Consider the following 14,026-nt stretch of genomic DNA (forward strand, 5'->3'; position numbering starts at 1 on the left):
CTGATGTTGGCTCGAGTGGTTTATAAAACCCATAAAAAAGCTTCACCAGCAGAGATTCTCGGGGAGGAGCAACTCAAACTAGCTGGAAACCTTGTCAGACCCACATGTGTACCAACAGGAATACCCGAAAACCAATCGTTAAAAAAAAAGCTCCAGTTCCAATCCACGAAGGAAGAGAGAGATCTAACTTCTAGGAAAACTGAATCAATCCATGAAATTGCAGCTGCCTGGCTGTTTTACACCTCTCCTTGTAAAGCCCAGCCCAGAGACGCACATCGGGGCCCAGCTGAGCCCGGCGGCAAAAGCTTGGCCAGGACAGGCAGTTCCACCTCCTCCATCATGCAAGAGGCAAGTCCGGCTGCTCTCTCCAGTTCCAGCCATAGATCGTTTCTGCTACAAGTTCCAGGTAGACGAAGCAGAGGCAAAGTCCCTGTTTGTGGCTTCTGCCCAGGAGCCTCCTGACAGCTTCCACACACCAGTGATTTAGGCGGATTCGCCACTCTCCAGGGAATTGATGTGCTCTGGCTTGTTGCCAGCTGCACAGTGCTCCCACATCAGGAGATAAAGCCGCTCCAACTCCATCGTGTACTGCTTGGTGTTGAACAGGGGGCTGGATATTCTCTGCTTCCAGACCTTGCCACGAATCTTCTTCAGGCTGCAGGGGAAGAACAAACCCCCAGTGCTTAGAAGCCCTTGGCTTCAGACACTCATCCTTTCTCACGTTCCAACTATTTGGCGCAGGCTAATCGTTCCTCCAGTCCCAACGACTCTTCCTCTGGGCACTTTCAGGACTGAACCCACTAGGGTTCCCATACCTCAGAAACACACTTACTATTCTAGATCCGTTCCCAGTTTCACTGCAATATCTTCATATTCCTGCCGACTCTTTGCGATGAGTTCAGGGCAGCCAAGGCAAGTCAGCTGGGAGGCCGCCACCCGGGAGGCCAGTGTCTCTCCTGGAGGCAGAAGACAAGATGGTCACAGCTGCTCAGGCACACGCCACTTCCTTACTGGGCAGAGCCTCCCCCGCTTACCTGGCATTGTGACCATTGGAGTCCCAGCCCAGAGCACGTCCATCCCTGTGGTGTGGCCATTACAAAGGGGAGTGTCGAGGCAGACATCGGCCAGTTGGCCCCTCCTCACATGCTCTTCTTTGGGAGCAACAGGGGAGAAGATGATGCGGTTCTGGGGCAGGCCCATGTTTTGAGCATACTGCTGGATATTTGGCTCCCCCACAGCTGGGAATCGCAACAGCCATAAAACACTGTTTGGAACATGCTTCAGGATCTAAAGGCAGGAAAGACAAAATGAGAGGCTTTAGGCACGTGCAACATGACCTAGACAAAACTCCACCCTCAAGTCCACGTTTTAAAAAGAACCTAATTACTCACATTAGCCCACATTTGCAGAGTGGACGGGTCAATCTTATAAAGCTGATTGAAGTTACAATAGACAACTGAATCTTCAGGGAGCCCATACTGGGATCGAGTGGTGACAATGATGGTGCGTGGAACCTCCTCACCAGTTGCAGCTTTATTGTTGATCTAAATGTAAGAATTCACTCAGGGTGCTGCAGGCCTTCCTCCACTGCCTTTCACAAGGCCAGTTCCCCCTTCCTCCCTCCTTCCCCAACCAAGACCCTCAACTTTCGGAGCTCCAGAATCCCAAAACAGGAGATGCAGATTTTCACCTGAGTAGTTGCTAATCCATTGCTAATGTTGAATCCATTTATTGTTATCTGAATTTGTCCACGATTTATCATGTCAATCACAGCTTCTGCAATTGTGTTCATGGGGATGACGGGCATGCTGAGACCAGCGCTGCTGTCTGCGTTGTCTCCTCCATCAGGACATTTCATCTAGAAACCAAGACAAGCAAACCCCATTTGTCTTCAGAAAGAGGAGGCAGCCAGCCAGCTAGTCAAACAGTTTAGCCTTCTCATTTCCCCATTTGCAGCCCTTTACAAGATACTGCTGAGTTGTCTCCATGTTCATGCTGTGCTATCCATGTTCCTGAAATGTTCTCACCTTTACCATTTTTACATCAGGTAGGCTATCGAGAAAGGCCTTTAGATCGATGCCGTTCAGAACAATTCTGTTATCGTAAATATGCCCATTCGATTTGAAGTCAATAACTGCTTTTTTCTGAAAGAAAAGAAATGTTTTGAGGAGGCTGGAAATTGAGCTTATGTTAACTTCAGAGAGAAACAAAGCTGGCCGACTCTAGCCTTGCTCACTGAACTCCACAGTACCTTCAGGTGTGGGAACATATTTGCATGATCTCCAATGAAGAATGTATTGGGCATGTAAGCCAGCTTTTCGGAGTACTGCTCAGCTACCTCTATGGGTGAAGTTTCTCTGTCTGTGATGATATAATCCATGAATAAGGCACCGCTAGTCCCTGGATAGCCCAGCCACATAGCCTAGAAATGAAGATAAAGCATGTCTGGGGTCAAGGTCACCCCAAATCTCCAACAGTGTCCTGAAAGAACCCTACAGTATATATTTACAAAATAGCAATTATCACAACCAGCCACAAAAACGTCTTTCAGAAAATTTCAGGAGACAACATAGAGCTGATGACTACTTCATGTATTTAGTGGATAACTAAGAGCACGAGTTTTTAAAAATAAAATTAAACAACCAGTTTAGATAAATTTTAAATTATTGCAAGCAAGGGGATTTAAAGACTGAAACACTCTATTTGTAATATGAAATTTGGGGCATTCCTGTGACCCAACTTCAAGGCAGGACAAACAGTTTTTATCATGCACCAAAAGCATTGTTATTCCTTTGTAATAGTGTGAGCAAAATTCGCCTACCGCTCACATAAAATGAAATCCAAAGGAAGTAGGGAGAAAGGAGGTAATTTTCACAGAAAGAAGCCTCTGAAGTGACTTCAGGGCAGCTGTGTTACCTGGATTGGTGCTGGCCTGAGGGCAAACAGCTCGTTCCGGGCTCCCTTGGTGTAGCCATTCATGTTAATGAGGATATGTATGCCGTCTTGGTGGATGCGATCAGCGGCTTTCCCATTGCATGGAACCTAGGAGGCCAAAATTTAAAAATTTTGCTAAGCCATCTTTCTGCTTTGTTCAAGGATGGCAACCAACATTCATGGACTGATGTATCAGGGCAACATTTGACTTTTGTTTTCCAAAAACAGATTCAAGAAGACGGCAAAAATTTTGATGCAACTTCTAAATCTCCAAACATAAAGCCATAAAGATGGACCAGTTATTCTGAATGCTAGAGCGCGGCCTTTAATTGCCAAGGTCGTTAACTAGTAGAGAGCATGATTGCGCTGTGTTGCTCAACATTGGAACTAAAGTCATTTTCATCTCAAGTTTAAGACTACACCCCACCAAATTTACAACAAAGCCATGCTATTCTATGAAGTTTCCTGTGCTCAGACACCAACAGTTTTTTTTGCATCCTGGGAATCACTCTTACCTGAGATAAATCAATGAAATGATTTGCTTCAGCCATTACTTTCACTCGGAAGTTTGTGCCGTCGTCAGGGCTCAGTGCATAGCAAAACACCTAGAAGGGAGCAACACTGCGATGTTTGGGATTCAGGATCACCAGAGGCTGCTTTCTACAGCACGTGATCAAAAAGGGCTGCATTTATAAAGGGCGCAACTTCCAGATCAGGACATTCTATCAGTTCAAGCAAGGTGCCAACTTCCTTCAAAGGCCCCTTACCTCAAATTTGTCTGGGTTGTGCATGCCTGGGATTGACTGCATGAGATGCGACGTGGGGTGATTCCCAAAGTCGGAGCTGACATAGCCCACACGGAGCCTGCCTTCGCTGGCCTTCAACTCCTTAGGGTGCTCATATGGGGGTTTGTGAAGCACATTGATCTGGCAAGGAAAAAATGGCAGCTACTTGTAGTGCATTAAGGGACCCCCCCCTCCTTCCAAGCCTGTGTCTTCCAAAGGAATGGATGCTGCGAAGCTTTTGAGCAGTGAACCCACCTTGTCCAGACAGAGGTTTCCATGTCGTTCCGCTATAGCCTTTCGGAAGCTGTGAGACAGCGGGTACAGCATGCTATGGTGAGGGTGGACGGAAGGGAGTCGGTTCTTCTCCAGCTGATCAGCAACTATGGTAACTAGCTTCTTCATTCGTTCATCATAATCAGTCCAGTCACAAACAATCTTAAAAAGAACAAGCAGTGGTCTGTGTAGCTTGCTAATACAGAAAAGCTGCCCGATTTTCAAAGAACTCAAATCGAGTCTCTTTACCTGCAAACAGTGTGCCAAATTGCAATAGGCATCCGGGAAGTCGGGTTTCAGTTTCAAAGCAGTGCGGTATGAAGCAATGGCCTCCGGTATGTTCCCTGAATCCTGAAAGCAGAGGAAGAGGAGCCAAGTGAGGAGGAGCGACTTGCTGCCACGGCTACCAGGCCTGACTTGGACCAGACCAGGCCTACCTTGTGGATGGAAGCCAGATTGCTGTGAGCATCGGCAAAGGCAGGGTTTATCTGGATGGCCCGTGTGTAGCACTGCAGAGCTCCCTGGACATCCTGCATCTCCTTTAAGGTGTTCCCCATGTTGGAGTAGGCATCGGCAAATGTGGGGCTGATTCTAAACCACAGACAAAGGGGGGGGGGTTGTAAGGAAGAGCACTGTTCACAGCAGAATCCCGATCAATTCTCAGCCATTCCAAACGTTTAAAGCCTTACCTGATAGCTTCCTTGTAATGCATGAGAGCCTCCTGCAGCTTTCCCTGCTGCTGTAGAACACTTGCTAAATTGGAATGGGCGGCTGCAAATTCTGGGAAAACCTGCAGGAAATAAAATGGCCTTAGTTCTTCCAGGAAAATCTGTCTCTAGGATCCAAATCACTTTTATCATTTTTAACTTAAAAAGTACTGAAAAATAATGGATGTATATTGAATGACATACCCCACATCATCCTGGAGCTGCCCAGAACCACTGTGTGCTGTGAATTGCTCATCCCACCCTGTTTAACTCATCAAGTTATATTTTCCCACACAGCCCTTCCTTTCTATCGCTCCTGCTCTCTGATCCTTCTCTCCCTGCACTAGCTGGCCACAAAGAGTAGAGGGATTTTCAACATCCCTGAAGAGGCCCAATAGAAACAGAAGCACAATGTAACCCTTTCCAAGAGGTAATCAAAATTCTAGAGAATAATCTTCCCTCTTTTCCAGGCAGACGTTCTTAACCTTTATTTCATTGCTACCAAACACTAAAGGAAGGCAGGCCAGGCTCCCTAGGAGCACGTGTGAGGCCGACTGTCATGGATAATGACTGACAAGCGGACCTCAAGAGCTTTACGGTAGAGGCGGACAGCCTCTTCAATATTTCCTTGTTCCCGCTTGATGTTTGCCAGGTTATTGAGGGAATCTGCGTGAGTGGGACACAGGCGAAGGGCTGTGTTGTAACATTCCTCTGCTTCAGCAACCTGTTAACGTAGATTAAGCTAAGTTTAGTATTTTAAAAAAGAGAAGGACCACACTCTTTCAGACACTGGAGCCAAAGCTTTTACGATGCAACCAGGCTCCACTACTGGATCAAGCCCACCCCAGCCAGTGAGAAATGGTGTCTTACGCTGCCTTTCTCCTTAAGGGCGTTGGCCAGGTTGCAGTAAGCATCGGGGAAGTGTGGCTGCAGCTCAATGGCACGCTTATAGGTGTCTATGGCCAGGTCGATCAGCCCCTGTTCATAATAGACGCAGGCCAGGTTGCCGTGCACAACTGCATGGTTTGGACTCAGGCTCAGGGCTCTCAGGTAGGCTGCAACAGCTCTAAAATGAGAGATGCTACAAATCAAGCTGATGATCCACGGGGCGCAGGAATTAATGATTACACAGAACACTGCCCTGGCCTACCTCCACCCCCAGGTAGACAGAAAGCCACGCCCTAGCCTGGGAAGGATTGGTTTTGTTGGATTACCTGTCGAATATCCGGGCTTCCTTCAAAACATTCCCCAGATTGATGTAAGCATCCAAGAAGTTTGGGTCAAGGGTCACAGCCTTAGAAAATTGACAACAAGCATAAGAGGTCTGCTTTAGACCAGCTGACTCTATTTCCTACTGAAACAAAGGTAATACTGCAATCACATTTGAAGGCAGTATCCCTGGGAAGTCTCTTTCATCTCATCTCCTAGTTTACCAGCTTTCCTATAGTAAATTTTTACACGGAACAAGAGGACTACACAGCCATCCTTAAGATTTCACCCACCACCCATTTTAATTGTGATTATCACACTGCAGGCCTCCTTCCTCTTCATAATTATCCTCCCAAAGTTTGGAAGTGATAAAAATCCAGGGGTTCCAAAAGCCATTTTTCTTTTTGGTCGCTTCTTATAAGGCATCACTCTTCATTCACACAGACCACGAATAGAGAGACACAACCCTGCTTTTGTCCCGGGTAGCCAGGCTCCCTCTCTTTGCTAAGCATTTTGAAAATGGAACGTCAACACTCCCAGTTACCTTTTCAAAGTGATGAATGGCAAGCCAGATTTCTCCTTGAGCATTGAATACACAGCCAAGATTACTCCATGCAACTGCGAAATTGGGTTGCGTTTCAATTGCCTTCAAATAACAGGCCTTGGAAGGATTAAAGATAAGGGGAGGGAATAATTGCACAAAGAAAATTGAGAAAAACATTGTTAGTATTTCTTCTCCAACCAGCCAAAAGTGATCCTGCAGTATAGGCTTGCTTGCGCCAAAACTAAAGGGTTGTAAACAGCTGGCTGATCCTGCGCTGGCGCAAACCAAAACCCAAGGGCAAACCCACCATCTTCAGTTAGATTGATCTGCACCTGCACATCATACCCCTTAATCAATTCAGGAAATTTCCACCTCCTCCAGGTTCACCGCATCCCTGTGGAATCCAAAGCAAGCATCAACTACAGAAGCAACTTTTAACACAGTGGCTTGGAAAACAAGCTGAATAGAAAGCATCTAAAGCAGCTGGATGACGCTTGACCACGACTTTCCCAATGAGCTACCTAAAACAGGCAGCACGTGCCAATGGTGCCTTTAAGGAGACAGCCTGGAAAAGACCCTGCCCCCTTTCAACTCCAGGGCACAGCCCTGATCCTGCCTTTCTCTTCATCTCAGTGCTTCCTTCAGCTTCCAAAACCTCAAATACCAGGTTTGCCCAAAGGTTCAGGTCCCTGCAATGCAAGCGCAAGACGCCGCAAGCGCTCCCTAACAGCGCGCCGCTGCGCTATCGCTGCAAACTGCTGCACTGTGTAGAACGGCCCTGGAGACTGTGAACGGCCAGCCAGACTGATTAATCTACCAGAGAGGCCTCTGTGAAAACTGTTAGTGTTCAATTTGTGTCTGAAATCCGAATGCACTGCAAACCCAATTGTATCAAAAATCCTACAGCACAGGGATTGGTAAGCCACGCAGTTAGAGATGAATCATATCTGATCAACCATTCACAAGGGCGCAATCGCACGCAAGGCGCATTTCCGCTGCGCAGCCTTTGCGCTACTGCAGGATCACAGCGCATCATCAGAAGAGCAGAACGCTGCAATCCAAACAAAGAAGAAAAAGGAAAAAAATGAACAACCAGGAAGAGTTAGAAGCTTTAACTATAGTAACTCCAATTATTATTTCTTATATCTTTAATTTACTTTTACAATATATCTTTGAAAGAATTGTGGCTAGGACTATAAAATATTCTCTAACATTACTTCTTGTACATTAAATACTTAAACTGTTTCTGAAGCCACAAGACAGAAGATTCAGGCATGGAGGCAAATGGTTTTGCTGTGGCAGTTACAAACCCGTTACCATATTTCTCATGAGAGTTTTCGGTGCGTTCCTTGCTGGAAGAGGAGGAGGAGGAGGAGTGTGTCTGCCCTAGATCCAGGCCTCGAGCTCCCTTCAGCGAGGCACCTTACGCATGGAATAGGAGGTTTCACCCACCTGAAACCTTCTAAATACAATATCAATGGTGAAAAACCAAAAACAAGAGAGAAAATAAAACAAGATCATTAGTAAAAAGTTCAACAAAGCAATTGAAAATCTCTGGATATGTCTAACACAAGGGTTCAGGAGTTTTCTGTAACATGGGAGACATGCAGATGGGAAAGGGTTAATCGGGGATAACTGCAAACAGCAGGGCATTTGGAAGAAAGGCTCTGAAATTTCCACAAAACTTAAATTTTACTTGAAATAGCAAATATTCTTGCTGGTTTGATCTTACAAATGCACTGACAGCCAAAGAAATACATTGCAATTTATTTCAAGTATGTCTCTTTAGTTATCTTGCCCTTTTTTAGTGGAATTCTCACAGAAACAGAGTCACACTTTCAATCTAGGTGTCTCCAAGCTCTGAAATAAAGAAGTCAGCAATCTAAGGCAGGCGCGGCGTCTTGGCCTATACCAGTCACACTAAAAGCTGCAGTGAAGTGCAGTTCATGTTAGCTGTCCACCCGACAGGCTGAGCATTGCTGGTCTTCTCAAAAAGACATTTCACACCCGCCAGCATCCATTTCCAGGGCAGCTACATGGCCAGACCCAGTTCCATAGCCCAAACGCCAATCCTTCAGGCAAGCCAAATTCCCTCCCCAGCCCAGAGGCACAGCAGCCAGCCAGACAGCTACACTCCTCATACACTCCACTTGGTAGCAAGCGCGCGGGGCGTGAAGTGAAGGACTGCCGCGGAGGTCCTTCTGGTTCCTCCACACTCCTCACCCCTGCTGCGCAAATGCGTAAGGTGGCTTGTAACAAGACTATTCCCAGTTGTTCTTTCCCTGTTTTTGCATTCTAAGTTTTTGTCACGCCAAGAGCCTCAAAACCCATCCTGGTATTCAAATTCTTAGTTGGAAACCAGACTGCTAGAAGCCACCTTTCCACTTAATGTAGCAAGTTTTTCTTTGATCAGGTCATTTTCCAAGCAAACCAACACCTTTATTCAACATTTGGGCAAAAACAGATCCGTCTGAAGAACCCAACTGCAACCATGATGTTTGCTAGCCTTTCTTCCACTAACCAGGTTGGGGCCGGGGGAGGGGAGGGGTTAAAGAATCTTTTTAATACCATATTCATAGGGTAACATTTGATAAGGTTCTTCTACACTTACAAGCCACAAAGGACTTTAGAAGAGCATTCGCAGGAAGCACGGACTAAGTCACTGGCTTGGCATCAGCAGGCAAGCCTCAGTTTGGGGCCATGTTATTTCCAGATCAGAGTAGTGGCGCCCCTGCCAGTCACTTCACCATAATGGATAGTCTCATTCTGCAGCAAGACTCAGTGTTCCACTTCTCGCCTTAAAGCAAGGGTTAACACGGGCCTGCCATATCTCGCCCTGCCACTACCCTGGGGTAACTCAGAGCCTTCAGTGTTCAGCCACGTCTCGGGACTCTTGGAGGCCAACGGAGAATGGAAGACTTGGCGCAAGCGTTCACATTGTTCAAAAGACTGACTCTACAGAACACCTACCTTGGCTTCTTCCAAGCGACCCAGGGCTTTGAGCAGATTCCCCAGGTCACTACGCACACAGTACAAGTCCTGAAAAACAAATGGGTTCTATCACCACCAGCACAGCCGACCCAGATCAACACGAGAGCACTGCAATAAAGAAACTAATCAACTAAGCTTCTAGTGTCCTTTTAATAATCTTCTGTAAAGGGGAAGACTGGAAGGTGTTGGAATTTACTGGGAACTGAGAAAATACTTAGAAGCATGGGGGAACCGTACTTAGAAGCATGGGGGAACGCATTACAGGAAGAGCAGGAGAGATGCCTAAATTAAGAGATGGCACCTGTCCTTGCAGAAGATGAGAAGAGCCAATAAGCTGCTCAGGTAAGCAGCAGTGCAGGATAGCGAACAGAAACCCCTCCAAATACCAATTCTCCCAACAGGATAGACAGGAGCTGTTACCCACCAAGGGTTTCTCAAGGGCACCACACTGGAGAACATTGGTTCACACAAGTCAGCAGCCCACCCAGCATTGTTACCCCCACAGCGTTAAAGGGGGCCTTTCCAAACTTCTTTTGGAGAAAAAAGCTTTTCCAAGAGATCGGCACCATCTCTACTCACAGGGTTGTACTGCAGGGCAGAAACATAGGCCTGCACTGCCCCTTCCATGTCTCCTGCAGCTACCAAAGCAGCAGCGAGGTTAATGTATCCATCAATGAAGTCTGGCTTGAGGCGAAGAGCGTGCCGGTAGTGTTCGATGGCCTCCTGCAGCTGTCCACGTTCCTTATACACATTTCCCAGATTGGAGTAGGCTTCTGCCAATAAGGGATTCTGCTTGATCGCCAAAGTGCTGAAGTGAGCAGACCTGGAGAAGACACAGATTGAAGACTGAAGGTGCCTTTGTCAAGGTAATAATTGTTCACTGGATCTTTGATGGTTTAAGAACTATCAACAGAATCAGAGTTCAACATCTGAAAAAGACATTTTAATTGTGCATAAAAAAAATTGCCTACAGATGGCCACAGTTAACTGCCATTCATTAGAAGGCACCTTCCCATCTTTTTGAGCCTGAGGGCTACACAATTGGGTAGCTGTGATAGGACGCACACATTCACTTCTTCCACAGAAGCAGATTTTAATCTTATTGCTTCCAGTGAGCCTGTGGGACAGGCAGAGAAGTTGAGTTTCCACTTAAGGCATCCTGCTGAAGAGAACAATGAGCAAGAGCTACCTTACTCTAGAGCACTGGGACAGGGCACAATCTCTTTTTCAACAATTACTGCTGCAGTAGCAGCAAGGGTAATCTCACTTGGACGGCCTTAAGAGCCAGGGTCTGCTGATATGCAATGTATCTTTTGTCATGTATTACAATAATACAAACACAGAAAACATCACACACACACACACACACACACAGAGGGAGAGAGGCACCAGCTTCCTTACCTGTCCAGCCTGCGACACTGGAAGTGAATGGAGGAGAGTAGTAAGAGCACACCCGTGTTGTCAGGCTCTTGGCGCCAAAGCTGCATGCAGTGCCTCTCGGCTGCTTCAAAATCTCCTGCTTGATACTCCCGGTGAGCCAACTCCGCCAAGCCTTGGAAGGAAAGCATACGTTTCGTTGGTTCTGAGGGATCACCAAAACATTCAGGGGAAGGAGGGGGAAACAAAACGTTAGAAAATGGATAAACAATGGATAATAACAATGGGTAAATAATGGTGTACAAATTAAAAGATGAAATGCCAACGTCCAAGAGGTATTTGATGATTAGACAGAGACATAGGGACTCCCTAACTCAATGATGGTCATTGTCAAGCTTCAAAGATGTCGATTCTCCCCCTTCCCCCAACCCCATCTTAGCATCTTCAGCTTTAGCTCAGCCATGACCCAGACTATCTGATTTAGTCTAGGTGACAATCTTTCATTCTTTTTTCAAACAGGCCAATATGAGGAATATACCATTGTTCAACACAAGCCTTACTGTAATGTTAAAATCAAAATGTTCCATGTAAGAAAATAAAAACATGATTCCATGCAATGAAATGATTGCATACAGTAAGTATTGTTATCTACCAAATAAACTTAACATTGCTGAGACGACCTCCAGACTTTGTTCAGAAAAAGCTATAGATCATTGGTTTTCCTGTGTGTTCATCATCTGTTGTCAGCACCAGAGCAATATTCTCTCCCCGATAAAATCATGAGAAGGGAGATTATGAAACTCAACATTTGCTGGACTAGGAATCAAGTTTTCTAATACACTTGAAAATTAACACTGAAACAATGTATAAAATTAATTCAAGTCTGATAAACTGCTGTGAACTAAAGAAGTAAATTATTTACCACAAACTACAGTGTTACAAATAATAAAATAAGTCAACTAGTAGTTTGATGAGAAGCTGAACTTATCTTCAGAGAAGAAAAGGAAGATTTGCACAAGCTTTGCAAAAAGCCTGATAAAAGCTTGCACAACACTTCCCGGTAATTTTCCATCAAGATGGTAAGTTAGCAAATAATTTACCGAATCAGAATGCCCACTTTTTTTTTTTTAAAAAAAGTTGATTATCACAGTCCTCAAGGGACTAGGAGCTGCTCAATAAAGGGCCCACAGAGAAATTGTATGAGAGAACCCAATTCTTTTCCTTTTAGCTGTTTTTCATCTGAACTATTTGTAACCTTCCCAAAGTGATTTATTCCATTACTAACAAAAATTATATATCTGTTTAAGAGGCAAGTAAAAGTCACTTGCCCAAAATGTATTCAAAGCAAGAATTTCTTTGATAATTTTGAACTGTCTTTTCACTCTTTATATATAGTCACTTGAGAACAACCTTATACTATTATGTAATGCAGCAATAAGATTCTATACATTAAAAATTCATCCAGAAATAGAAGGAAAACAGCCATAGCATTTCACTTGTCTACAACAGTGAGGTAGAAATTTAATACAAGCAAATACAAATACAAAATCCCTTTGCTATAGAAGCTATTTTTTTTAAAAAAAAAACACAAGTTAATCAGAAGAAAGGTTATCATCTGTGGGGGGGAAGAGCCACACAGCAGAGGTGCAATTCCTTTAACAGCAAGACCACACACTAATTTTGAGAAATGAATTAGGAAATTTCCTTAAAAATTACAGTTATCCTATTTGAAATATTGAAACATGAAAAATTATATAGTATTCAGTTATTTCCATTCAAAGGTTTGTATGCTATATTCGTACATAAGTTTGTTCTGGTGATCATAAGAAGCCAAACTTGTCCCAGAGGTCGCAGGTATCTTTATCTACCACCCGCATATGGCACTACGATGAAATAAGCTCCCAGACCCCAGGCTATCAACAGCTGCTGCCCTGGATAACTACCCTTGGAGGCAAGTGACAAATCCTCCAGCATTTAAAACAAGAATGGGAAGGCACGAAGGCCTGAGAGTCTGCCAGGAGTTGTAATTTACCCTCATGTGGGAAGAAGGGTGCTCCAGCCACCATTTTGTTTGGAAGGAAGACGTGAAGTGTGGCGAGGGGGTCCTCGGGCCACCTTTCCCCATCCCGGGGCGACGGCAGGGCCAGAAGGCAGCGGCCCCGTCCAGGGCGCTGGCCAAACACCGCACAGACCAACTGCGCATGTGCAGCTCATCAGCCTGTCGCACCCCCCCTCCCCGAGAAGAGCGGCCAATCCACCTTGGGAAAAGCAGGCGTCCCGGCGTCCCGGCCTGCAGGGCGACTGTCAGCGCCGGGCGGGTCTTTCAGCCGCAGGCCGAGGAGGGAGAGGCCCGGCCCCACGTGTATCCAGCGCACCTCCCGCCGTCCTGGCAGAGGCCCCGGGCCTCGAGCCCTGCCGCATCTCTGGGAAAACCACCGGCTGTCCCGAGTCCCCCTTCCCACTAACGGCTAAAGGGCCGCTGCTGCTCGAGGGCTTAGCACCGCCGCCCAGCTGGGTCGAGAGGCTGCCTCGGAGGAGGCCCGGGCAGGATTCCGGGCCAGGGAGACGCGAGAGGCGGCCCGGCGCCCTCGCGACGAGGACCCCGGCCACCCTCCCCACCCGTGAATGGCGGGAGGCGCGGCCGCGGCGACAGATACCTGTGCTGTCGGCCACATTCCCCACAGACGCCGCCATGGCTCCAGCAGCCGCCTCGCTCGCAATCGGCCTTCCTCGCGCCTCAGGCTGCGCCTCCCGAAATGGCGGCGCGCAAGCAGACAGCGCCCGAGCGAAGCGCCTCGCCGGCTCTTCTTCCTCCTCCCCCGAAATAGTCCCCGGACTTCGAGAGGGCGACTTGGCTCCCTCCCGCAAGGGCGAGGTTTACGGGGAGGGCGCTGCGCGATTCACAGCCTCCTGCCTCTCGCTCTTCCCAACGAGGCCCCAGGTAGAAGCGCAGAAACACAGCCCTCCCGGCGCCGTCTCCGTAGTCCTCCGCCGGACGCTTCACCCCGCAAAACGCATGCGCCGTAGCTAGTCGGCGAGCCTCCCCCTCCCTTACAAGGGGGCAACCAGGGGGGAGGAGGGCGCGCGATGGCCGACGGGAAGGAAAAGGGCGAGACTTCGGCTGCAGGACGGCGGGGGAAGGGCACCGCAAGGGGGCGGGGCTCCGTCTCCCTCCCCCATAGAGGGCAAAATGGCCGTCTCTCCCC

General features: G+C 47.2%; 1 protein-coding gene across 3 annotated transcripts; it reads right to left on the minus strand.

Annotated features, from left to right (window-relative positions):
* Positions 1–6: 6 nt before the first annotated feature.
* OGT (O-linked N-acetylglucosamine (GlcNAc) transferase) lies at positions 7–13,993 on the minus strand. Of its 3 annotated transcripts, none has more exons than XM_083372085.1 (22): positions 13,478–13,993; positions 10,845–11,025; positions 10,023–10,266; positions 9,423–9,491; positions 6,453–6,569; positions 5,914–5,993; positions 5,570–5,765; positions 5,283–5,423; positions 4,682–4,782; positions 4,430–4,583; positions 4,242–4,343; positions 3,975–4,154; positions 3,702–3,860; positions 3,450–3,539; positions 2,917–3,042; positions 2,252–2,422; positions 2,028–2,144; positions 1,691–1,858; positions 1,392–1,544; positions 1,035–1,287; positions 833–956; positions 7–655 (listed from the first exon to the last, which is right to left on the minus strand). In XM_083372085.1, exons 1-22 carry the CDS (start codon positions 13,512–13,514, stop codon positions 484–486), a joined length of 3,135 nt encoding a protein of 1,044 aa, XP_083228211.1. In that variant the 5' UTR covers positions 13,515–13,993; the 3' UTR covers positions 7–483. The 3 variants fall into 3 exon arrangements, with proteins under 3 accessions (XP_083228211.1, XP_083228212.1, XP_083228213.1); XM_083372086.1 differs by having other exon boundaries at positions 10,845–10,995; positions 13,478–13,992; XM_083372087.1 differs by lacking the exons at positions 9,423–9,491; positions 10,023–10,266; positions 10,845–11,025; positions 13,478–13,993 and adding an exon at positions 7,770–9,378.
* Positions 13,994–14,026: the final 33 nt, after the last annotated feature.

The sequence above is a fragment of the Vipera ursinii genome, assembly GCF_947247035.1.
Source record: "Vipera ursinii genome assembly, chromosome: 12".
In the NCBI taxonomy this organism is placed as follows: domain Eukaryota; kingdom Metazoa; phylum Chordata; class Lepidosauria; order Squamata; family Viperidae; genus Vipera; species Vipera ursinii.

Bases quoted from the DNA above. Each gene is read 5' to 3' on its own strand.
- OGT (XM_083372085.1), bottom strand. From the start codon at position 13,514: ATGGCGGCGTCTGTGGGGAATGTGGCCGACAGCACAG. The intron at 4,783-5,282 runs GTCCGCTTGTCA...TATTTCCTGCAG, and splicing joins TCTACCGTAAAGCTCTTGAG to GTTTTCCCAGAATTTGCAGC. The intron at 3,043-3,449 runs GTAAGAGTGATT...TTGGCCTCCTAG, and splicing joins ATTTCATTGATTTATCTCAG to GTTCCATGCAATGGGAAAGC.